At 41.0% G+C, this 26,480-nt stretch overlaps 1 protein-coding gene across 1 annotated transcript in view; it reads left to right on the forward strand.

Moving 5' to 3' along the window:
- LOC147689264 (collagen alpha-4(VI) chain-like) overlaps window positions 1–26,480 on the forward strand; it is a 495,718-nt gene that overhangs the window by 461,012 nt on the left and 8,226 nt on the right. The window contains exons 40-42 of the mRNA XM_086942070.1: window positions 3,283–3,446; window positions 9,436–9,612; window positions 25,424–25,462. Of these exons, the coding sequence (XP_086798196.1) occupies window positions 3,283–3,446; window positions 9,436–9,612; window positions 25,424–25,462 (380 nt within the window). The remainder of the gene's footprint in view (window positions 1–3,282; window positions 3,447–9,435; window positions 9,613–25,423; window positions 25,463–26,480) is intronic.

Below are 26,480 nucleotides of genomic sequence, written 5' to 3' on the forward strand. Positions count from 1 at the left end.
GATTGTTGGAGTACGCATTTTTACTGTCACGTTTTTATATGCCTGCATATATCCATTGTTTTAGCACTATAGTAGAATTCTACCTTTTATTTACTCTGTTGGTGCTCATAACCGTATATATCTGTTTCTGTCTTATGGTTGTTGCAGCACACGTATTTTATACTAGAATGCCGCTGGTTCAATAAAAACTTATTGAAAACTTCCCCATTGTTTATTCTGAGTATCTCTCTGAGACAAAGTGAGCACGAGTGACTGAGTAAAAAGTACTGCACGATTTCCACGATCCCTGAGGGGACAGCGTTGCAATGTTCGATAGTTGCCAGAAACTATTGGCTCCTTGGTAAGGATGTGGGGCTTATAGTGGCACTGTGAACTAGCTGGTCTACAGACGAACATATCCTTTGTGGGTGTCTGGAATCAGTCTGGACACCAATCCCTTAGTTTATGTTGTCTGAATAAGAAGATCCTATATAGACTTGTAGGAACTACACAAGATGACCTCAACAACTACCACCCTATCACTATCATCCTGACTAGCAAAACCTTTAGAGAAATAGGTACACCTGCAACTTTGCAACCACATTGATCAATTTCAACTCCTTGATAATCATCAGTCGGGTTTCAGAACAGGGCATAGCACTGAAACAACCCTTAAACACATTGTTGACGACGCACTGAGAATACTGGACCAGAACAAACCCTGCCTGCTTATACTAGTTGATCTCTCCTCCACTTTTGATATGGTCAAACATGATAGTATGATTGACCTTCTTGAGAAGAGTATGGGGTTATCAGGACTCGTCTTAAAATGGTTTGCCTCTTTCCTTCAGAATAGATCACAAAGAATTAAGGTCAATCAAACCCTACCTGACATCACACCAGTCATGAATAGAGTTCCCCAAGGAGCCACACTCCCACCCACCTCATTCAACTTGTTCATGAAACCTGTTACCAATCTTCTTTCTCTCTAACATTCACTACCACATACACACTGATGACGCACAACTGTATTTGAAACTGTCCTCCCCCGATGATATCAAATTGCTCAACTGCACCCTAAAGAAAACCCATCAATGGCTGACCTGCAATCACCTCATGCTTAACACCCTCAAAATTGAAATCCTCATGATCACTCCACACAATCACCCTGCCCCTATCGAAGAGTGGCTTAAGCAACTCACTGCACTCAACTGCACCCCACACATGATTGGTTCTACTAGATTACTAGGTATAATGTTGGACAAAAAAACCTGAATATGCAAGACCATATCTGTACCATCACAGCAGGAGCTAACTACCAACTAAACATATTAGGAAAATCAAACTTGTCTTTCCCCAGATGACTTTTAGTTAGCAGTCTAATCCCTGGTTACCTCCCGTTTGGATTCGGGAAGCGCTACCCTTGCTGGGCTACCCAAAACAAAGCTAGCTCCGCTAAGAGCCACTTTGAACTCTGCTGTTGTAGATAGCTTCAATGACACACAAGACCCTTCACCAGAACATACCTGTCTGAAAAACTTGAACTTTTTTAGTCGCTGCCGACCCTCAAAAAGCTCTAATTCTCTAATGTTGAAGCAGCAGAAGTAAAAAAAAATTAGATTTACAACCGCTCCTTCTCTGGTCTAGTCCCTAGAATATGTAACACACAGATGTCAGAAACTAGGGCAAACCCTTTCTCTACCTTCTTCAAAAAGAAGTAGAAAAGAATCTGATAATTAGATTCTTTCACTAGTCATCTTAGTCATTTAGCCTGATCTTTTTCATATGGACTCCTTGGGATCATGTATCCTCCAAGCGGTTTTCGATATAATGTATCTGCATTTGTATCTGTATTTATATGTGGTTTTGTTTCTTGCAAAGACCTAACTGCGATATGTACGGTGCGCTGACATCTGTATGGTCTTGTCACCCCGAGTGGGATGGGTATGCTCAGATGTGAGTCCCGTGCTCTCCATGCCACTGGAGTCAAGCTATCCTGGCTGATGAGGGCTGAAAGCCTGAAACCGGTCCTAGGATGCTTGTTTCCAGTCCAGGGAGGACCTGGCCTGGCAGTTCGGGCTGGACTGTTCCCATTGGGTGCAGGGTCAAGTCTGATTTGCATATAGCCATTGTCTAACCTAGGGTGGTGTGGAGTGCAACAAAACGATGGATTTAGGCCCAGATCTCTGCACTGGGGTGAATGTATGACATTGTTCTGCAATCTGTCCATCAATTGTTCTTTTTGCACTTGTTTTACAGTAGTCAGTGCATTAGTGCAAAATGACCTCGCAGTAGGACATGTGAGAGAATAGGCAACCTTCTTGGCCACGATTTGTATTTCATCTTACCGTAAGGAATACTAATGAAAGTCGTCTTGTTCATCTTCAAGTAATTTTAATATGTACTTACGGTGCCTCACAAGTAACCATGCTCTTACAATCAATAAGATACATTTTCCTAAAAAAATATCTCCATCAAGATGTCCTGGATTTGAGAGCCTTTAAGATAATTTGACCCTTCACTTTCCCAATGTAGAGCAAACCTGATGACGAGTGGGGAGGGTATCATGTCCTTAACATATGAACCCCATAGTAATCTGGAAAAGAAAGCAACAAAAAGGAATTCCAAGATTTACCTTGGATTTCCTAAAAAGTAGCTTGAGATTAACATGTAGTTAATAATAAATATTCGTCATATATTGATCCCTCAAAGATTAATCACCCTTGATTAATATCAAAGTGATTCATCCCTAGGAGGAAAACCCTTAGAATTCTCCATCTGTCGATTTTGCAGATGGAGTGAGTTTTGCCTCAAATTTCTATCTCATTACACATATTCAATCCGAAAAGTGTGCTAATTTCATAATCTATTTTTAAATAAGTGCAAAATTAAACAAGCTTTTTCAGCCTAACTTTTTTTTTTAAGTTGCCACCCAGCAGTAGCCTGAGAGCAGTAGTACTGTAACAATCTTGAATCAGAGCTGCAGAAGGAAAGAGTATTAAAGGGGAGATTCCTGTTATACCTTTTTCCTTGTAGTAGGTTATGTCACTGGCCATGATGTATTTAGAGAGCAATGAGAGGGGGTGAAGAGTGCCAGGGATATTTGGTTCCCAATTACTGTATATTAATTGGAGACACTGGGGCATTTTGCAGTACTTGCTTGAGCGGTCCTCACAGGCCTGCTCATCGTGCATAATTTGTCCATCTAAGTAACATAAGTAGGTCACTTAAGGCATAGGCTTCGAAATGTACAAACATAAATGTGAAATGTATCAGCAGTTTAACAACACTTTATTTTTGCAGAGTTCCGTATCCAGGATATATTGAAGGATTTAAAGCCCCCGACCCAACTAACGAGGCGGAAGTAGCCGCCACTCTGGAGCCTGAAGGGCAGGAGAACGGAGACCAGGAAGACATTGAGGTGCCAGTGGAGAAAGCAAGAGTAAAGGCCAGAGGGAGAGACTCGGGTAGGTATCAATTGTGAAATGGGTGGAACCTTTTTCAAAGTTACACTTAAACTATTGCTTTTTTTGGCCACTGTTTGAGAAAGCTGAATTTTATGACGTAATCATCACTATGGGCTGAGATGCAATTAGAGAAAGTGTCAATATAACTTCCTCATTGCCAGCTATGTGGGTGTACCTGCTAATAGAATATAATTGTTTAACTTCAATGTACTAAAGCAGTGGTTCCCAAACTGGGGTCCCTGGACCCCTAGGGTCCGTAACACATTCCCAGAGGGCCCCCAGTCAGCAGTTTTACAAGCACTGCAAAGTTCCTTGTATAATCAGCAGGTTTCAAAGCAACAATAAAAGCGTCAAGATAACTCCGGTGATTAATATACCTGCTGGAGAGAGATATGGGAGTTTTGTCTATTGGCAGCTTTGACTCCTCTAAAGTAGTGCAGAGGTTTAATATTCCTGCTGCAAAGAACATGTACCATGCATTTTAAAAAACTATAGTTTATGTGCATAGCTCAGTGGGTAGGGCTTTTGTCACAGAGCTTCTGTTGATACTGTGCAGTTCATAAGTTACAATCGTAAACTAGCACAGTGAGCTATGAACTGCCCTCAAGAGCTGCATTCAAACTGCATGGTACAAGGTAGTAAGTTATATTTTCTCTCAATCTTTCATTGTCCTGATGCTGCTAATAAAGGTTTATTTGGGTAGAAGTTAAATTCTATTATTAACGTCAGTGCTAACCACTGTTATGTTCTGAATCCCGAGTTTGTGCTTATCCAGACCAAGCACTCTTAAAAAATGCCTACAGGTATAGATGACATAAATCCCACACCTTGAAGTCCCCTTTGCCTTACGTAGCATTTTCAATACACTGATTTGCACATGTATGATTCATTGTCTCTGCCCTACACTGGTGTGAGAGATGCTATGAAACAAATGCAATACATGAAAGAGGAGCTATGGAGAGATAAGAGGCACTGTTGGAGGATAATACTATGCTTTAAAAGCTAATACATGTCAATATATAATGACCAATGTGTGTGAAATGCACAACTTTTTCCAAATTTTATTGGGGGGGGAGGGGAATACCCCCCCTCCCCCCCCCAAAGCTCCCTTTGCGCACTGTTCTGACAACATTTGCCAGGGCTGCTTTGGGTTTCCAGTACGGCCTTGGCATAAGCAGGAGCCTCATACCGCAAAATAAAGGCAAACATTCAAAAGTTAGGCGTTGAGGTGCAGCACCAACCTTCCCATTAAAATCTTTAGATTGTTGCAAATTTTTTCAATATAAAAGAATCAAATCTTTAACTATTAGAGTATTTGTTTGGCATGCACTAGTTTGTGTATTTTTCACAGACTTCTGTTTTAATGTTTGAAATTTAAATAGTACAAATTGCTTGGGGGTCCCCGGCTTCCAGTAGCGACTTACTGGGGTCCTCAGGAGTCAAATCTTTGGGAACCACTGTACTAAAGAAATCTAGCAATGTGTCCATTCTGTGATCGGTGTGCAATTGAAGACCACCTATTATAAAATTATACATTGGAACAAAGGCTCCTAATCAAAATATCCTTTGGATGGTAGAGGAACACAGTTGTAAGGTTAAATAAAAACCCAAAGCACACAATTAATTTACATATTGTATATGCACTGTCCAATTGTAATTTTAATGCAATAAAATGTTAGTGCAGTGTAAACGATGCAGTTCTCAGTGGGGGTAATAATAGTGCAAATAATCTTTAGATAAAAAAACTTGGCCTCAACAAACAATAAGTGACGAATAAATTTCAGGGGTAAAACCAAGTTAACAATGCGTATATGCTGCGTGTATGTAGTCAATATTACAACCATGGGCGGTTATTTGATAAAGTCATCATCTGAATGGGCCTATGATTTAGTTGCATGTGAAAGGTGTTATTCACTAGCAGGAAAATCCTACAGGTGCATGGAACCTTCATAGGCTATGATTAGAGGAGGAGGACGGTTGATAAAAGAAGCACGTTGTACCACCCTTGTGGCTTGCTACAAAAGTTTTGCAAGAATAGACGAGTGTGGCATGCAACTGTCGATTATTGATCCAGCATATTACTTTAATAATCTAGGGTCCTCTTCAGTTTGGGTTGCTCTGTTTTATTATACAGCTGTTGTGAAATGACAACTGCTTGACCAGGGCTCGCTATACTCCAAGGATGATACAAGGAGTGATTACTTCAGTTTTACAATGTGTCCGAGGCTCGGCATTGCCCTGCCATTGCTTAGTCACAGATAACATTGTAAAATTCTAATATTGTCAATTTCCTGAAAGCACCCATGTATCCCAAATGTCACACATTAACCATCTCAATAGTTATCCACATACCATTCTTACATTAGTTTTAGTTCCTTTTTTGTGACCAGGACCTGTCTCTAATAGTGACTTTAGTAAATTTAGAATTGAAGAATTGAAACTGAAAATGTGTCCATTTATAGTGCATCAGCATATCTTTGATTCCAGCTGCAATGTCGCTTGTAAGACCGTGAGTTAGTGTGAAACCAGCACATGTGGCGGGATGTATGACGTTACAACGCATGCTTTTGCCACGCATGCCGTTACAACGCAGTTTTTACAACGCATACCATTACAACGCATAGCGCTTTGGGGTGCTGGATAGTGAATAGTTTAATTTACTATTCCAACTCCAGTCCCCGTGGATAGTAGGGAAGGTGTTGGATAGTAAATTAAATCTATTCCCTATCCTAGAGCGCCCCCCAGCGCAATGCGTTGTAATGGTTTGCGTTGTAATGGTTGCGTCGTAATGGTAGTGCGTTGTAAAAGTTTCGTTGTAAAGGCTGTTTACCCATGTGGCGTAGTATAAGCTACAGTGAATGTACATCGAGGTTTGGAATTTTCCGTTAATATCTGTCACAGCTTGATTAGAAATCCTTCAACTTAAGTTTGCAGGACCTACCATCCAGTATTGTCTGTTGGGTTGTGGCTTCTTCAGGTTTGCTGTTGCACTTTTGAGAGGAAGAGTTTAAGTTACTATCCAATTTCCCCTGCACATTCCTACTAAATCATCTATATGCACATTTACTTTAGCAATACATTTGGTCTTTCACCTTGTTTTTATTAAGTTCAGTTTGATTAACTGTTACTGCCTTTTTCTGAAAATGATAAAAGCAGACAATGCTTTCAATTAAACCTCCCTGCACTCATGGGCCTTCACAACCAAATGTAGATAGAGAGGAGAGAGGAAAATGGGCAATGAAAAGCTCTTAACTCATGGCAGCAAGTGGTCAACCCCAATCTCAGCCCTTAAATGTAGGCAAGCAAGCCAGCTGTTGCAGTCGTTCACAAAAGTTAAAATGCACAAGTAGTTTAGTTATTTCTTTTTATGAGGTTTTTATAAAGCTCAGACTAGACCAGATAAAAGGCAATGTGGAGCAAAAACAACAGCAACATCAGAGTCCACAGGAAGGAAGAGGAACATCTGACCAATGTGCATTATGGTAAAATACAGTCTGCAAGAATGGTAGAAAAGACATACACCACTTAGAGAATTGAAGTATTGGCAATCAAATGAACAACGCCCATAGAGATTAGGAAAACATGGCGTGTAACAAGATGCTGATAGGAGAAAGAGGGTAGACTCGGCATAGTGGTGAAGGTTGGATTGGCAGATTAAAGAGATATAGAGATTTAACACTGAGATAGGAGAATCAAATGAAGAAAATCACAAATCAGTCAGTACAGTGTGAGGGGGGTGCTGAGGAGATCCGGAGATGGTCAGTAGGCGGTCTTTCACTAAGTGCTTAAAAGGAACGCTAGTCTTATTTGTGTAGGTAGAGAATCCCAAACATTTTGGAGCGGTCACTGAGAAGGCTCCAGCATATGTGAGCTTTCTCTGGAACCAGGGGATTGTTAACCAGGGGTTTCATTTGCTAATAAGTTTCAGAGAGCCAGCAGAGGTCGTCAGTCTTTTGGCAAGGCATGCTAACACGCTAAGTAGACAGATTTGTGAGCCAGCCATGCCATTTTGAAGAAGCTTCTTACATCGCCAGTTGGCCATTTTATGCAAGCGAGCAGTCGGGTGATATGGTGAAATGTACAATTGTTCATGGCCAAGCGTGCTGCTGCATGCAGGACTGCTGTAACGGTTACTGACAATTTTTCCCCGAAACCATTACATTCAAACTGACTCATATTATTTGTTTTGACTTGAAAAAACGAAAAGTATATAAACAAGAACAAAAAACACCTAAGCTTCATTGAGGAGAAGCTTGATTATATATAAGGTTTGATGCTGAAGTAAAAACATTAACCAATCAAGCAAATTGTGAAAATCCTGGATCATTTGAACATTTACCCAAAAATACAATAAAAGAGGGTGCTGCACCCTTCGACATTATTCCGTGCATTAGAGAGCTCATGATAACATTTATAGTGTTAAAAGAAACATAGATTACAACACCACTATAGAACACAGTCTCCAACCTGTCTAGTGCAAGCTACAGTAATGATCCATCACTATTCTCTTATCAGGAATTAGTTTAGCAATATGCACCCATAGGCGGTCACTTATATAGTATTGTTATTACTTTCCTGCTTATTTATTTATTTCATTTATGTTGTAACATGTTGTTGTATTATGTAAGGTTCATTTTTATTGATCTCTTTTCAATGACACACTATGATCAAAATGTGCCAGACTCCATGGACTAATTGACTATTACAGAGCTTACATAAGATTTGTATGGGATGGTCACAGATGAATTTTTGTATCTCATTTACATACATGGAACATTGTATTTTCACCTACATGTACTTATTTTGCTTTTGTCTTTTTTGTTTTGCTATAAAATCCAATAAGCTTTTAAAGAGGTTGCTACAAGTTGTTACACATTTGTTAAAGTCACCGAAATAGTCCATTGCTCAAATTGAGTAAACAAATCCCCACAGAAATGATAACCATAACAAATTCTGGTCTGGGAATGCCTTTTGTGCCCATCACATGTAAAACTATACTGCCATCTACTAAATGAGTGGGAGAACAGTACTTTTAATTAATTTCCCACGCCCATAAACCACTCTTTGATGTCAGAAGCCCAAAATATTAAGGTCTAACGGAATCCCAATTAATTTACTGAAGAATGCTTCAGTAGTGTGGACTTTCATATTGTTGCAAATATTGTCTTCATTAGTTTGCTGGTATTAAATGTGAACTGTCTCTGTCTCAAGGGGGGTCCTCAGACCCACATGAAAATTAGGGATTAATTTGACTTTACGCACATGCCATATTACAGGCATGGACAAGGAATGGCACAGAGGCAAAGAGAGGGACAGGAGTCCTACAGACTGTGCTCTACAGATATGTAGAGCTCAGCCACTGTGACAACCAAAGTCATCCCTTACAGGCAGATGCAGTAATTCACTGCTCCTGCCTATTAGGGTTCCCTGGCTCGCTTTAAAGGTTAGGGTGGGTCTGTCACCTCAGTGGAAAGCAGACCGGCTTGAAACAGCCAGTCCCCCGTTCACTAATGCAAGGTCCAGTGGCTAACAAAACTCTAGGGAGTGTCCCTACAAAGTGCATGGAGGGGGACCCCCATGCTCAGAACCTGTCAGGAGCTCTCAGCTGCTGCCCGTGCACAGTGGCCGACTGGGGGCCCCTGCAGCACCGAGCACGGGCACTCCAGCACCACAGGGGCTGTTGTCACGCTACTGGCACGGTCCCCTTTGCAGGTGCAAGTTTGTGACTGCAGTAGGCACAGTACATTTAACTCTAATAGGGCTCATAGTCCTGATTTGCACTCAGTTAAAGGTGCACAGTGGCAGAGTGGGACAGTGTGCTTTATTTGTAATACAGCCACAGAGTCAATAATATTTTAGGTTGATATGAAAATTTTAATAATCTGGTAGTGCCCATCGATATGACCTCAGAGGAGCACTATTGAACACATCTCAGGAAAGTTGAAGTCACTCAGGACAGCACATGATCTAATCCCTGAGTCTGTTTTAGTTGCAGGTCATTGTCTCTTAGATGTGCAGCAGGGCACGGGTTGCAAGGACTACCAGCGCATGTGGTATTACATCCAGGCGGTTGATGCATGCTCCCAATTCTGGTATGGAGGCTGCGATGGGAATGCAAACAGATTCAGCACTGAAAGAGAATGCCTCGAGGCCTGCTCATCTAAACGTGAGTGCTCCAGCTCCATTGTTTTAATAGCCTGTTGTGTATAAATAAATGCTTAGAGAAGAGAATCTCAGAATTACTTTGACCAGATAGAGCAGAATGGCAAGCTAGACATAATGAAAATACCACAAAAATAATAGTAACTTGTGTTTGTATAATCTTTGAACTTAGAGTGCAATAAATAGTAGGGGGTGCCATCGCCTAATTTAATGGCCCTCCAGTTACCAAACACATAATGATGGAAACCTGACTTGGCCTGCTTCTCCTATCAGGGGGCCATATCTTTTTTTTTTAAGTTTGATTTATTGAGAAAAAAGAATAAAAAAGGGGGGGAATAAGGGAAGGGGGGGGAGAGGAGAAGAGTTACAATAAATGGATGGAAGAAATAAACAATATAATAATAATACATATTTCATAAAAAGTAAGCATTACAAGCATGAAGAAATATGAACACATCTTAAGAGTAGTAATACATTAGATAATACACAGGATAATGAGACTTAGGAATTGTAATAAGCAAAGAATAAGGTAAAAACAGGAATAGGAAAATCACGGAGGTTTGCGAACTTCAACTGTGTCAGGGTCAGGAGAGGAATGAACTGGGGCAGAGGAAGAGAGGTACGTTACTAAGGGGAGCCAAATCAGATCACGTTTGATAGCTAGCGAGATGGGAGATACATAATTGGTGTCTAAACGATGATTAAAACAGATTGCATTCCACCAAGACTGATATGAAATATTTGCAGCCTGTTTCCAGTTAGAAGTGACAATATGAAAGGCAACAGCAATGAGAAGGTCAAGTAAAGGGTAGTGATTGGGAGAATGAGGAAGGTCTGAGGAGAGGGAGCCGAGAAATACTAGAGATGGTGAAAAAGGGACCTGAAAATGGAAAATCTTTTGTATTTGCCGCCAAACCATCTGCCAGAACTGATAAGTAGGGGGGCATTCAAACAGCATGTGTTTAAGATCGGCAGAAAGGCAGGGACAAGACTAACATGTAGAGGGAGTGTTTGGTGAAAAGCGGGACAGAGCAAGTGGAGTAAATAAAGTTCTGTGATAAATGAAAAACAAAGTTTGGGTGGTGTTAGCAGCTCTAGAGGTCTTATGAAGTTTAGTCCAAATTTTATCCCAAAGAAGTACAGGCCAATCCTGAGAAAAGTCTAACTCCCACGCAAGTTCAATGCGAGATTTCAATCTATTAGTAATAAGACGGAAAAAATTATATAGAGCGGATGCAGAAGAAGAAGTTTTCAGCAAAAGGGAGGTGGATTTGCGATCCATAGGAACATCATTAGAGGGTAGAAGAGAGTGAAGATAGGAGATCAAGAAGACTGGATAAAGGGAATTGTATTGCGAACGGGCAGAAGCAGGTAAGGAGAAAAGAGATTGAAGATCCTTGAAGGAGAGAGGTGTACCCTGAGAAAGTAATTGAGAAATCCAACATATTCCTCGAGAGTGCCAAGTTTTCCAAAAAATGGTACGGTTACGGATTTTTAGAAGATGGTTATTCCAAATTGGCTGTTCGTGTATGGAGAGGAGTGACGGATAGGATGAAGTTAAGTATGGAGAGAGAAGAGTACGAGAATGTGAAAGAATAGGTGAGCGAAAACGGGTTAGAGAAGATGTAAAGCAGGGGTCCCCAAACCGGTCCTGGAGGGCCGGATCCATGCCAGAATTTTAAAATAACTACATGTATCTCAATGGGGATATCCAAAAAATCTGGCATGGATCTGGCCCTCCAGGACCGAATTGGAGACCCCTGATGTAAAGGATAAGAATTCGCAGAAGGTAAAAGGAGAAATGAAAGAAGATTCCATACTTAGCCAGACAGGAGGATAATGAGGTAGAAAAGATGAAAACCAACGAGTCGATCGCTTCAAGGAGAAAGTACGATGATATTGTTTGAAATCCGGAAAACGTACTCCAGAGTGAATTTTGTCTTTACGTAAAGAAGCAAGAGCTATTCAATGACGCTTACCATTCCATAGGAACTTCAGTAATAAAGAGTCAATCTTCTTGAAAAAAGAGAGAGGAATGTGTAGAGGAAGCATGGAAATAGTATAGAGAAGCAAGGGGGATAGCATCATTTTTATAGAATTGAGGCGGCCCCACCAGGACAAAAAGAGCGGATGCCAGCGGGTAATAGCTGTGTCCATTTTCTTGTAAATATAGTCAAAGTTTAATTTGAGAGTATCAGATAAAAGAGGAGCAAACCAAACCCCTAGGTATTTAATTTTAGATGGTTGCCATGAGAAACCTGTACAAGAAAATAGATGCTTCTGACAGAGAGGATTCAAAGGTAAAATATCACACTTTGTCAGCGTTCAAGCGGTATCCGGAGACTGCCGAGAAAGAAGAGACCTGATGAAGAAAAGAGGGAATGGAGATGGCAGGGTCAGAACAATAAAAAAGCATAAACCGAGAGTTTGACTTGTTGGGGACCAAAATGAAAACCAGAGATAGTGTCGTCTAAGCATATTTTAGTAAGGAAAGGTTCTAAGGCTAAAACAAAAAGTAAAGGAGATAAGGGGCAACCTTGACGAACCCCTCTATGTAAAGAAAAATAGTCCGAGGACATCCCATTAACAAAAATAGAAGCCTGAGGATTAGAATAAAGCAAAGAAACAATAGAAATGAATTTAGGGGGAATACCAATCCAACGTAAAGCCTGAAACATGAAGTCCCACCCTATCCGATCAAAAGCTTTCTCCGCATCTAGGGAGATAGCTGCAAAGGGAAGAGTCAAGGAAGAAGATTTGCTAAGAATATTAAGAAATACCCGAGAATTATCAGAGGAGAGACGGCTTTGACAAAGCCAGATTGTTCTGGACCAATTAAATCAGGCAAAAGGGGATCCATACGAAGTGCTAATATTTTTGCTAGAATTTTGTAATCAGTGTTAACCAAAGATATTGGTCTATAATTTTTGCACAAAGAGTGATCCTTATCCTCCTTTGGAATTAAGCAAATTAAGGCTTGTTGAAAAGAACCGCTAGAAGAACCGGCTGCAGAGAAAGATTGAAATAAGAGTAAGAGTTTAGGAAGAAGGAGAGAGGCAAAGTGACTGTAAAATTCAATGGTAAGCCCATCAGGACCTGGAGATTTACCGTGGCGAAGTTTGGAGATTTCAGAAAGCGAAATGTCTTGTTCCAAAGAGTGAAAGTCAACATGTGAAACCGAGGGAGAGGGAAGAGATTGAAAGTAAGAAAGATCATCAGACGTTGGAACCTGTTCTGGGGTATAAAGAATATCGTAAAATTTGGCAAATTCAGAAAGAATATCTTTATCTTTAAATGTGGATTCACCGGAAGAGGTCTTGATAGATTGAATTTTTGTACGTTCCTTACGAATCTTTAAGTAATTGGCTAAAAGTTTCCCCATCTTGTTCTTACCCCCATAATATCTAGAATTACATTTTAGCAAAATGTTAGATGCAGCGTCTGTTGTAAATTTGTTAAAAGAAATTTTTGCTTCAATAAGAGCTTTAAGGGAGGTGTCAGATTTAGAAGCATAATAAACAAGTTCTAGAGCTTTAATGTCAGCCAAAATTTTCTCCGACTTGGCCTCTTGAAGTTTCTTCCGCCGAGACACAAAGTTAATAATAAAACCCCTAGAGGCTGCTTTGAATGAATCCCAAACCGTAACAAAAGAGGAGTCAGGGGTTTGGTTTAAAAGAAAAAATTCTTTGCCAAAGGCAGTGAATTCGGTACAAAAGGAAGGGTCCAAAAGTAAAGCATTATTAAATCGCCATCTGCCAGAGTGGGGAGAGAATGGGAGTAGGTCAAGATCTACAAAAACTGGGGCATGGTCGGAAAGTAAGATGGAACTAATTTCAGAATGGATGGCATGTTGGGAGAGGGATTTGCTAAGAAAAATGTGGTCGATGCGGGATTGGGATTGATGAGGGGGGGAGAAGAAACTGTACTTTCTAACATCTGGGTTGCATAATCTCCAAATATCTACTAAGGCATTATTTTGAAGGGAGTTCACAAACTGTGTGTGCATTCTAGAGGGAACAAAAGTATCTTTCGAGTGACGATCAAGGAAGGGATCAACAACCTGGTTACAATCTCCTCCGAGTAGTATATAATCTCCAGAGAGGGAGGACAACTTGGAAGAGATAGAAGGCCAAAAGGATTTATCGATTCCAGTAGGAGCATACACATTAAAGAGGGTGAGATGGATGTTATCAATGAGTAAATTAACAATGAGCCAACGGCCATCAACATCACATTCATGAGTAATCGAGGAGACATTTAACTTTTTATGTATCAAAAGAACAACACCATTCTTCCGAGAACTTGTAGGAGAACAAAGAACATGACCCACCCAACAACGTTTAAGTTTCAAAGCTTCTAGTTCAGCAAGATGAGTCTCTTGAAGAAGAGCAACATCAGTTTTAAGTCTAGCTAAATGTGAGAGAACCCTCTGTCTCTTAATGGGATTTGTTAATCCCTTAACGTTCCATGTAGTTACACGGAACGGAACAATTTAGAAAAACAACTGAGTGTAACATGCACAGTAATGCATAAGAAATACAATGGAGAAAAAATAAGAAAGATGAAAAGGAAAAGAGAGAAAAGAAGAAGAAAAACAGAAAGAGAAAAAGAGAAGAAGGAGTAGATGTATGAGGAAGAAGTAGAGCAAATATTATAGAAAAAGTAATGGATAACAGAAGAAAGAAAGGAAAAGAGAAGGAGAGTCCAGGGAAAAAGTAAAGGAGAGTGCAAGAGTAAGAAAAAGCGAAAAAGGATAGGGACAGAAATGAACAAAGAGACAGTACAAGTCCGAAACGAACGACTGAAAGACATACTTGCGAAAACGGAAAGACCCAAACAGGAATGGGGATGGTGGTGGCGGGAGATGACGACGACAACAACCAGAGCGGGCAACCAACCATTGTTATTTAGGAATCCAATGGGCACATCAGAAAACATTAGGAAGCATCAAGATGGATTGACGAGGGAAATATCTAAAGGAATGAGAGAAACATTAGGGAATAATGTAGGAAACCACAGTGAAAACACGACTTGACTAAAGATAATAGTATATAAAACAGTAGAATGAATTAATAAAACAATCATAATAACAAGAAACGGCAATTAATACAGAACATAACAACACCAAGGAAGAAAAGCAGGACCATAATCAGACAAGGTCAGGAAAAAATGACGGACAATGGACAACAAGGCTATTCAGCCAGGCTGGAGGTATCCATGACATCTGGGTTCTGCTGACGAAGGAAGGCTTGCAGGGCCGCAGGATCCTCATACGTGATTGTTCTTTCTTTATACGTGACCTTGAAGAGACAAGGGTGTAAGAGACCGTATCTAGCATTAAGAGCTCTTAACTGATGTCTCAAGTCTAAAAACTTTTTCCTTCGGTCTGCGGTAGCCTTGGAGACATTCTGCGAAAGATAGAGACAGTGACCTTCCCATAAGATTTGCTTCCTGAGCTTGGCAGCTGAGAGGACCTGCAAGAGGTCGGTATACTGCAAGAACAGCATGATAACACCTCTAGGCTTGGTAGCAACCCTGGGTCCAAGACAATGTGCTCGCTGAATGTTAATGGAAGATAAGGCCGGAGTGTCCAGTATTTTCGCAAGGAAATATTGGAAAAAGATGGTAGGATTGGACCCTTCTGTGAGTTCCGGAAGGCCGTATAAGCGTAGATTGTTCCTGCGATTTCTGTTTTCCAAATCCTCGGTTTGGCGCCTGAGTAGAAGAATTTCAGCCTCTATTGAAGGAATGCGGGAGCAAGTAGAATGGAAAGAATCTGAGGATTGTTCCAAAGTCGTGACACGTGAGTCCAAAGATGTCCATTTCTCTTAGATGGCCTGCATATTTTTTGTGGTGGCTTCCATAAAGGGCTTGAAGGCACGTAGTTCTTCCAGAATGAGATCCATGGAAGAAGATGAAGAATTATTCCCAGGAGATGGCAGATCCTTCTTCAGGCGCTTGGATGAAGTCAAGGAAGATTGTGTCTTACCTCCAATCTGAGCTTTAGGAATAGCCCCATGAGCTGAATCAGACTTTGAGGGCTTGCCTTCCCCCATTTCTTGGGTAGGAGAATCAGAATCAGATCCAGGAGGTAATTTCGGCAAAGGAGTGAGCTTCAGAGTACGGAGTTTCCCCATAAAAGGCAACCAAAACCGAGAAGCAAAAATAAGAAGCTAATGTAAGATAGGAAAATTCCGCAGCATCAATCTTGTGATGGGCAGTAATAACACTACGCAGGAGAAATAAAGCACAGAGACGAAATCAGTCAGAAACGTAGAACTGGAGGCAGTTGTTGAAGTGAAGTGTCCTGACAAAGTGTCTCAATGCAAAGAAGAACAGAAGCGCAAATTAGTGATGAAAAGCATTGCAGGAATATAGCACATAGCAGAATTCATATAGGCGAAGTCAGTGTAAGTTGAAAGGATGCACAGTAGATCCAAAATAGCCCTCAAACGCGTCACTGGCAAAGGGTGAGAAAGAGGACGCCTCAAAGAAAACCAGAAGAGTATAACAATAAAAGTCACCATTGAGGGTCAATGCTGCAGAGGTGTTCAGCTGAGCATGAGAGGACAAGAACATGCATGTGCGCGAATAGGCCAACCGTCGTTGAAATCTACTGCTGGCGCACAAAATGGTGGCTGGAGCTTGGAGATGAGACCTCACACAGCTTGCGCAGAGATTGGTGACTGGAGTTGTGAGGATGATACCTTAGCTTAGCTTGCATAGAAGTTGAAAGACTTCCTGACATTATAAAAACAGCACAATAGAAGCGCAAGTGTAAATGCTGAGAAGCGCTTCTGAAGTAGAATACATAGTGGTTGCCTTATTAGCCTCAAAATGCCTCAGAGAGTAGCACAAACGAAGCTTGAAGAAGAGGGCACTTTCATAAAAGACAGTTGTAAAGTCTTTAAGGCTTACCACGAAGTGCAGTGCTGTAAAAGTCGTCAGGCGAACAGAGGAGCATCTGTAGAAATTTATGTGAAGAGGAGCCGGCCGCCGCTGGAATCCGCGGCCGGCGCGCAAAATGGCGGCTGCAGCCACGAGACGAGACTCCTCGGCAACTTCTTCGTAAGTCCGCAAAACCGGAAAACAGTGAGGGCGCTGGGCTCTGCTCATGTTCCGGTTCGCCGGACAATGCTCATTATGCGTAAATTCGCAAGTGAAGTGCCCGTTTTGAAGGGACGGGAATAGTTTGGCGACGGAGCGCTCGGTTCACGCCGCCATCTTGGCCGGCGTCCAAGCCACGCCTCCCCAGGGGGCCATATCTGACCCTCTCTAATGGAGCCCTGCACCTGTTTGTCAGGAAATCCTACGTTTTACAGTGCATACAGTTTATGCATTAGGCCATTAACCTGGTGAGCAGTGGACATCACAGTCTTGATCATGTTGGCCAGCTCACTGAGTTAGTGCATGCACTGTAGACAATGTGATTTCTTCAGAAACTGGCTCACCTCTCCATTCTGAGTCCCTGTCCACGTGCAGAAGACGTTTAATGATCAAAACGGGAGTAGAACACGGCTTTGCCTTCCTTGCACTCCTGTGGATTATACCATAGATCAATCTTCTGGTGAGATGACTTACTTTGTGAAACTATTAAAAGTGTTTGTACTTATTCAAATAAACTTTCTAAAGGCGGACAGGAAGTAGGTGTATGGCATTGTATTGTTGATGTATACAATGGTGAATTTCATTAAAAAAAACTCATAACTCACTCTATTGTGCAGAGCATTCGAAAGTAAAAGTATGGTATTCACATACTATTCGTTGGTACACGTATTCCTAGCGTTGCATGTGCAGAGAATTCACCTTGCATAAATTATTGAATGCTGATTTTTTTTTACTTTCTTTCTCACACTTTTTGGGGTACTTACACATTGATCATTCAGTTGTGAGTTTAGAAATGCAGATAAGTGTGTGAAATGAACTGCAAATATTTGTGAATACCCAGAAAGTAGTGTACTGCTGTTCACCTCATTTGCTTTGCCTTTACCATGCAACACCCATAACCCTGGGGGACACCCACAACTACTTACCTAGAAGTCACCCATGAGTGCAGAAATATATGCATACTCTGTGGGACTTCTGCATTCATATGTTACTTCTGCGTAAGCAATACATAGATGATCCATGCTTTGCGAATAAGGTTTAAATTTTGCATGCACCGTTTACAACTTTTTTCTAGAGAAAATCCCAATTATGCCAGAAAAAAAAAGCTGTAATTAAGTCCAGAATTTGTGCAAATATCCCATGCTCAAGCACTAGCTCCAGCAATGACCTTACCGTTGTAACTAAATTGCACAAAAGAACCCTCCTTACAGGAATGCCAACTTGCCCACTCCTGTATCCAAAGTCCACCAGGGAAAACATTTATTTCGAATGCCCAGAAGGGGAAAGAGGGAACAGCTGGGGTAAGATGTCATTGGATCTTTCAATACGAAAAACTTATTATCAGTCTTTATTCTGTTGAACCTTCACTGAAAAAAGAGGAATGTAACAAGATACAAATCCTCCATTATATAATCAATTGTCGCTTGAATTTCTGCATACTCTTACACCTGAACATTCAAACACTCTCAGTTATTCTTTATTTATTAGAGTGATCAGTTAATTAAAAGAGGACAGTTATTAATAGTATGAGAATAGGTTCATTGGTTTTACTTGGTGTTTAACTATGTATTGTTTTAAATATCACTTTCCCTTACACTAGTCAATGATCAACAAGACAATAGTAGAGAATTCTTTATTCATATTCATTTATTTTATTTTTATTTGAAAGTTTTATATAGCGCTGGCTCGACCCTGGGGTATCAGAGCGCTTTACATGTGTACAAAAAGGTTATAAGACAAGGAACAGTTATACAGTAGCAGAGCATTCTTATAAAACAAATTAATTAAAATACAATGCAAAGAGAAATACACATGAAAAGGAGCTCTTGGAGGGCTAATTTAAACAGTAAAAGGTAGCACAGGCTATAGCGGAGCATTCAGAGGGGTAATATTAAAAGGACTTAATTAAACCAACAAAAAAAACTATGCCAATCTTGGAGTTCCATAACTCTCCTAAACAAGTTATCTGAGCAAATGTTAGCACCTCTGAACATTTGTAGGAAATAACATTTACAAAAGTAGCAAAAACCAATGTCTGTGCCCAATATTCAGCTGTTTGCAAATGTCTCTGTAAGGAGAAATCCTCAAAGGACCAGTCACGCCAAACAGCCTCTTCCACTAATCTTCAGAAGGCAAAGAAATCTGGAAGAGAATAATCCAAAGAACCGCAACTCCAAGGAAACGTTATGTAATGTTATGTTATGTTAGTCAAAATTTATAAAGCGCACGGGCACCCAAGGGTTTCATGGCGCTGACAGTGAGGAAAATTGACGGCAGATAACCTATCCGGATGCTTGCTTAAAAAGCCCGGTCTTCAAAGCTCTCCGAAACTCCATGAGGTTTGTACAGCTCCTGATTGTCAAAGGGAGAGTATTCCAAGCCTTAGGGGCGAGATAAGCAAACCGACACCCTCCCTGATGCTTACGTTTGAAGGAGGGTAAGGTAAGCAAAGAGAGATGAGCTGAGCGAAGTTTGCGAGTAGGCTCATGCTTCACGATCATGCTGTTAATGAACCTGGGACTTTTCCCTTGCAGGGCCTTGAAGGCCAGACATCCTACTTTGAATGTCACCCGTTGAGCAATTGGTAGCCAATGAAGGTCGGACAACAGTGGTCTTGCCGATCTCCAATTAGGATGCTTGAAAATGAGTCTGGCCGCTTGATTCTGGACAATTTGCAAGCGCTTTGATAAGGATATAGGTAATCCTAAATAGATAGAATTAGAGAAATCCAGTTGGGATAAAACCAAAGCCAGCACCACCTGTATAAGCGTGGCGTGGGTAAGCAGGTGGGCAATTTTTTTTATTTTGCACAGTTGATGGAAGTTGGAAGAAATCACAGCTCCCACCTGTTCTTTAAGAGAGAGATCTGAGTTAATGGTGATGCCGACGCTTTTCACCGAGGGGGAGGCGGAGGGAGGTGACCCCATTGTTGACGTCCAGAAGTGCAAGCCCCAACTGGCCTCACTTTTGCCAGGAAGCACCAGCTCTGTCTTCCCTGGGTTGAGTTTTAGATGGTTCAACTCCATCCACCGCTGGATGTGCAGCATGGTGGCCTGGAATTCCGTGGCAGAGTTTGGGGAGTCCAATGTGAATATTAGTTGCAGGTCGTCGGCGTAATTAAAGGTTGTAACCTTTCTGTTTTTTAGAGAATGTAACAGGGGTTTCAGATATAGGTTAAACAGAAGTGGAGACAGTGACGAGCCTTGTGGGACACCACAGGTAGTAGCCAGCTTGGGCGCAGTAAAGTTCCCGAGCCTGACCGCCTGAGTACGGTCAGTCAGGAAGGAATTCACCCAGCTGAGAGCGGAGCCCCACGGGCCGGCCTGTTCGACACGGTGCAATAAGATGGTATGGTCGACCGTGTCGAACGCCGCCGACAGGTCCAGGAGCACTAGGGCCTGGACCGCGAGAATCACAGACTCAGTTGAATCCGCCGGACGGAAACTGGCTTGGTTAGGCTCCAAATAATCTGAAGATTCGATGAAATTGAGGAGAGACATCTAGCCACGTGAGCTTCCAGGATTTTTGCTCCAAAAGGAAGAAGAGATATGGGTCGATAATAAGAGAGATTGGCAGGCTCGGCCCCAGGTTTCTTAATAAGCGGTACCAGCGTCGCATTTTTAAAAGCACCAGGAACCCTACCTTGTGCGAGTGACTCGTTGAGAAGGTGAAGTATGCTAATTGGTAGTGCCGAAAAAATGTCCTTTAGGACGTGAGGGGGACAACAATCATTAGGTGAGCCTGATTTGACCTGGGTCATCAGTTCAACTAGCATTAATTGGTCGATCGAAGGGATAGCATCCAATTCAGAGGGGTTGCTAGGCATGTCCTTTGTGAGGGCCATACTAGACCTATCCGGTATGCTTTCTTTGATGGTAACTATTTTATCCATAAAGAAATTATTGAGCGAATCACAGAGCTCTTGCGTCGGGCTTGGGGGGGAGAAGTTCTTTCATCATTACAGAGGTCGTTCACAACCTTAAAAATTTCCTTTGATTTGTTTTGAGCATTTAAGATTTTCTCAGAGAAAAATGCTGCCTTAGTAGCTAAAATGGTGTTCTTGTATTTCCTACGGGCAGTCGTATATAACACCCTGTCTTTGTCAGAATAACTGTGTCTCCATTTCCTCTCGTGTTGGCGCAATTCCAATTTTTGTTTCTTTAGGTCAACCGAGAACCATCTATGAGCGTCTGAGCGACGAGCACGAGAGAATTTAGTGAGAGGTACATGTTCATTACATGCTGCCAGAAGCCAGTCAGAGAGATTCGTTTCCATGAGGTTGAGATTGTGACTGGGAGCAGGAATTGATTTGGTCAGGGAGCTGAGAAAATCCTGGATGTTCAATGATCTCCATTTTCTGGTTTCCCCTCCCACTGTAATGGAGGCTTTAGAATGGCCATGCAAAGTCAGTGAGAATTGGATTAAATAATGATCTGACAAGATTCATGGAATTGCTATGGGAATAGACACAGGTACATTATAGGACCAGAGTGGGAGTCCGAACATGTTGAGTAAAGTTCAGGTGAGACAGAAGCTCAGAGTTTGGTGGCCTGGGGCCCTCCCACTATGTCATTGAACCAATAATTTAAGTCTCCAACCATCAGGACTATGGCGAAGTTAACAACTAAGCCTGCCAATTGATCAGTTAATGAGACCGGAAAGGTGGGCATTACGTAAGGGGGGCGGTAAATAAGTACCAACACCATGGTCCCTTTATCTGTGCCGATTTTAACAACAAGATTCTCTATGTCCGGCAGAATCAGGGGGGGCAGGATAGAGAACTTATGATCCTTGTGGATAATGGCTGCAACACCACCCCCCAGCTTCCCCGGAGACCGGTTCGCTGACAGTATATATTAGTCAGAGGGGAGGGCTGTGAGAACATCTGGTAAGGAATCAAGGGTGAGCCCAACTAATACTCCTAGGAACCGTCTCCTAACAGCGTCTCCAAACGTTTTGGAAGCCTCTTCTTCATCAGAAGATGCGTTATACACACAAGTTCATGAAGACCGCCACCACTGGAGACATTGCAGGATATGTCTTCTAGAACCATGGGGTTTCCTTTACTTTCATTTAGTTGTATCCGCCTTCATATCTGTGTCATTTGAAATCTGTATAAAAAGCGCATGTCACACTACCAGTATTTGTTAAGAAGAATAAGGTAAAGATTCAAAATGTTGTTTACATTTCCCACTCCAAGATTACACCCTGTCAACCATTCTCTCATGTTCTGAAGTACCACCATTTTTGTAATTATGACACTTACCTTATGAAGGTCAAATAAATAAGCACCAAATGTATTTTTGAATTAATATCACTCTAATGAAATGCAAGTTATGTATTTAAACAACACCCAAAGAATAATAATTTTAAGAAAAAAGCCAATAAAGTTCTCAACCTAATTTACTAAAAATGTGAGAAATATAATAGACAAAATTACACAAAAGGGGCAACATTGGAAAAAGGGAACCAGGTAGGAGTTTATACCATTTTAAGATAAAAAGTGGCAATAAAACACAAAGTGTCTGTGCAAGTCAATGGTTTTGGTTTATCTGAGACTTTGGAATGATTTTAGGCTGATCGCAATAGAGTGGGCACGTGTAAGCCTAGTGGGTCATACCTATCCCTTCACACTTAGGGCCGAATCACAAAAGTAATCTGAGGCAAAATCCTAACTTTATGCCTTTCGATATTCACAAAAGGTATTTATGAGTAGTAAAGTTAGGAATCCTAACTTTACTACTCCTAAACTGAGACAAAATCCTAACTTTACGACTTTCTGTATTCACACAAGGGATTTAGGCGTAGTAAAGTTAGGATTCCTAACTTTTCTACTCCTAAACTGAGACAAAATCCTAACTTTTTGACTTTTGGTATTCACAAAAGGCATTTACTACCCCTAAACTGAGAAATATCCTAACTTTATGACTTTCAGTATACACAAAAGGCATTTCGGAGCACCAAAGTTAGGATTCCTAATTTTTCTATTCCGAAACTGAGAAAAATCCTAACTTTACGACTGTCAGTATCCTAACTTTACTACTCCTAAACTAAGAAAAATCCTAACTTTACGACTTTTGGTATTCACAAAAGGCATTTAGGTGTAGTAAAGTTAGGAATCCTAACTTTACTACTCCTAAATGCCTTTTGTGAATACCGAAAGTCATAAAGTTAGGATTTTGTCTCAGTTTAGGAGTAGTAAAATTAGGAATACTAACTTTACTACTCCCAATGCCTTTTGTGAATCCCGAAAGTTGTAAAGTTAGGATTTTGTCTCAGTTTAGGAGTAGTAAAGTTAGAAATCCTAACTTTGCTACTCCTAAATGCCTTTTGTGAAAACCGAAAGTCGTAAAGTTAGGATTTTGTCTCAGATTACTTTTGTGAATCGGTCCCAGTGTTATTTTTAAGGAGACCAAACCTCCTAGCAGTGTGTCCAGCAAGAGTCCCTGCAAGTGAGATATGCAGCTTTCAGTTTTGGCACCAAACCTACAGATGGCAATACAGTGGATAATGTAGCAGGTGAAGTCGTTTGGCCGCTGGGATACCTTTACTGCCTTTTTCCAGTCCTAAGTTTTCCTTTAGACGTAGTCACTTTTTTAGATTTCCTTATCCTTCTGAAAAGCAATGCTAAACGCTGGAGCCAGGCAGTGCTGCACAAGGCCAGATTCTTTCACCACAACGTTCTGCGAATCTTACTGGGGATAAGGCTCTACGAGCCCAGATACTTTTACCACAAAGTTCTGCAGAAGTGGCTTTTTTTGTAGCTAAAAACTCAGACCAGAACAAAACCAAAAATCTTGCCGGGTGAGGCCACACCATTTATAAACCTACGCACATTGGGATGTTCCTCAGGAGGTTCAATAATAACTAAGGGGCTGAGCTTGGCTGATGCAGGACATTTGCCAAAAAGTGGGAACTGTTCCGTCCACTCTATGTAGAGTGCACAAAGGCTCTTTACAAGTTCTGAGAGCATCTGCCAAACTCTAAATATGAGTTTAGGTTTGTCCTTTTTTACAAATGCTGGTTAACTTCATTCTGGTCACTCCTAAAGCTTCCACCCAGCTGGAGGAGGCTTCTTTCATATCCAAGTTCAGCAGTGGGAGACAAGCTGAACCACTCTCTTTAGCAGGATTCTAGTATGGGCCATTCCAGTCCACTTCCAACTGGTTAGCTGCTTCTTCCACAGAAGGGAGTACTTTCTTAGCATTTCCTGTCACTGAGACCACTCCAGGATCCAAGTTGATCTGACCATTAAGAGCACTTCCAGTGCAAGTAAAACTCGTCTAGGTCTCAGTACCGTTCCAGACAGACAACAGACAACAAGCAGATGTCATGTTTTCATCTCTCCAAATTCAGTTGTGTTGTGATGAGTTGGCAGTGGGAAACCTTCCTTATAGGGCACACTGGCAAGCGATTGGTGACAGCATCTCACCCAATGCATTGAAAATGTTGATGATCGCAATAATCTTCATGTTAACATTTTGTATTGTTTTCTAATAAACTATCTCAGGAAACAGGTCTCTTGTGTCAGTGTGCTAGGTACTCCATCACTCCCTTCTCTCCGATTTAGATAAGGGAGCTCCCCCAGAAATCTAACTTTGGTTAGTTCTAAAGCCAAGTTTCCTTCTACTGTGTAAAGGCACTCCTAAAATTATAGCAGAGTGTGCTATAAACATAAAATTCTTCAGATTTACTGCCACTTCTTTGTGAAGGTCACCTGCTGCTCTTGTTTAGTCCTCTATTCACATTCCAAGTTAGGGGGCAGTGGCAATTCCACCAAACCTTACTGGCAACAGCCCCAGGTCGATTTCCTTCCCATAAGAAGGGCCTCATCAAAGGGATGATTACTGCCACTGGGGGGAACAGAGCTTGCCAGAACTAAATGAGGTTCTTAGAAAGGGAAAACATGTTTTTATAAAATTATATTTCCTGAATATTTAACAAAAATATATGTTCCCCACTGAATTTAATTTTCAACAAACATTCCACTGTGCAGAGAGGAATGATGTAGCATTTTGTTAGCCTTATTTATGGAAAGAATTCGTTTTACTCACAAGCAGGATTTTACCATATGACAAACTACATTAGCCTATGCATCAACCTTGTCACTGAAGGGAAGTACCAGACTACATACTAGACTTATCTGACTTGTGAACATAAGGCACTCAGGCCTTGTGGGCTCCAAAGCAATACTTCTGAATGACTACACTAATGGCAAGTGTAGGCTACATTGATTGTAAGTAAAAGTTGTTATCATTGATTGCTTTCAGGATGGCTCTTAATGTTTTTTAACTTCTGAACCCCTTGATAATTTACTTAATTTTTATTGGGTTTATTCTTTTTAAAGGCTTCTAATCTTCATGTATTGGTCCAAGCTTGTCAATCATTTGCTTTGATCTGACTTATCTATTAGTCCTGTTTCTTCAAACAGACACATCATTTAACAACTGTGTGCAAATCTGCACCGTCTTTTGAACTGCTCATTTTAGAATTGATGGGTTAAATTCAATACTTTCACCTATTATCGCTCACTACTTTTGATTTCGGGTCTATATATGTATGTGTGTGCATTTGTTGGACTATGTGACAGAGAAAACAAACATTTTAGCCCATTCACTTGTGCTTTGTATGTAAAAGTATGTCATTTTAATGACATTTCAATAACGTGCTGTTTACTGATTATTTTTTTGTTTTACTTTCATAAACAGGAATTGCTGATAATGTTGAAGAGATGACACTTAGCGAAGGTATGTTTAAGACTGAGTACAGAATTAGCTCTCTTGAATACACCAGTCCTGGTGGGAATTGCAGTTGACTACTTACAAATGGTTGCTGGAAGATCCTGTAGTATGTTTTGGTCTTTGGATTACCTTTAACCAGCAGAAAAGAATGAGGAAACATCAACTGGATAAATAAAGACACACCTTAAAATCAAGTGAAACCCTTAGACACAATACTTTCTTGCAAGTTGCTCTCCAAAGAAGTCCAATGCAAGTCATAAAAGCCTGGTCAAGCCAATGTAGTCAGTTGAAACTATTTAGAAATGATCAATTCAAATTTTCAGGAGACAACACAATTGTTTTTATGAAGTGTTACCCAGCCATTCAAAGGAAGGTCATATGCAGGTCTAAATTCCACAACCTGATTCATAGAATCAGTGGTAAATGAAATGTTAGAAAACCTATGATATTAACAATCCATATGACAAATACATATCATGTATCCATATATGACAAATACACCAGTGTCACAAATTTAGAGTTTGGGTAAGAAAGCAAAGGGGTCAGCGAACAGGCATCCAAATGCATTGGGCATCCACAACCTGTGAATTCACAAACATTTTACCCTGAAAATATTCATGAGGTACCTCTTTAAAATGTATGAAGTAACTATGGGCCAGATGTACAAAGCTTTATTGCGTTCGCGAACGGTCCAATTCACAGAATTAGGCCGTTTGTGAAAGCAAAAAGCCTTTTTCAAATGTACAAAACCCAAATTGTGATTCAGTCACCTGTTACGGAATCGCAATTTGGGATTGTGATTCGGTATTTGGAAGAGGTGTGTTTAGGGCGTCCCTTCCTAGTACTAATTTGCATTGGTGTGTGCAAATATTTTGCAACTGAAATACGGTTGCAGAAATTCGCATTTTACAACCAAATTGAAGTGGGTGGGAAGCCATTCGCAAAAGGGAAGGGGTCTCCATTTGAGAATGAAAAAATATATGTTTTTGTAGAGCTGGCAGTGGTTCCACGCACCTCTGCCTAG

Source organism: Lissotriton vulgaris, chromosome 10 (assembly GCF_964263255.1).
Source record: "Lissotriton vulgaris chromosome 10, aLisVul1.2, whole genome shotgun sequence".
Taxonomy (NCBI): domain Eukaryota; kingdom Metazoa; phylum Chordata; class Amphibia; order Caudata; family Salamandridae; genus Lissotriton; species Lissotriton vulgaris.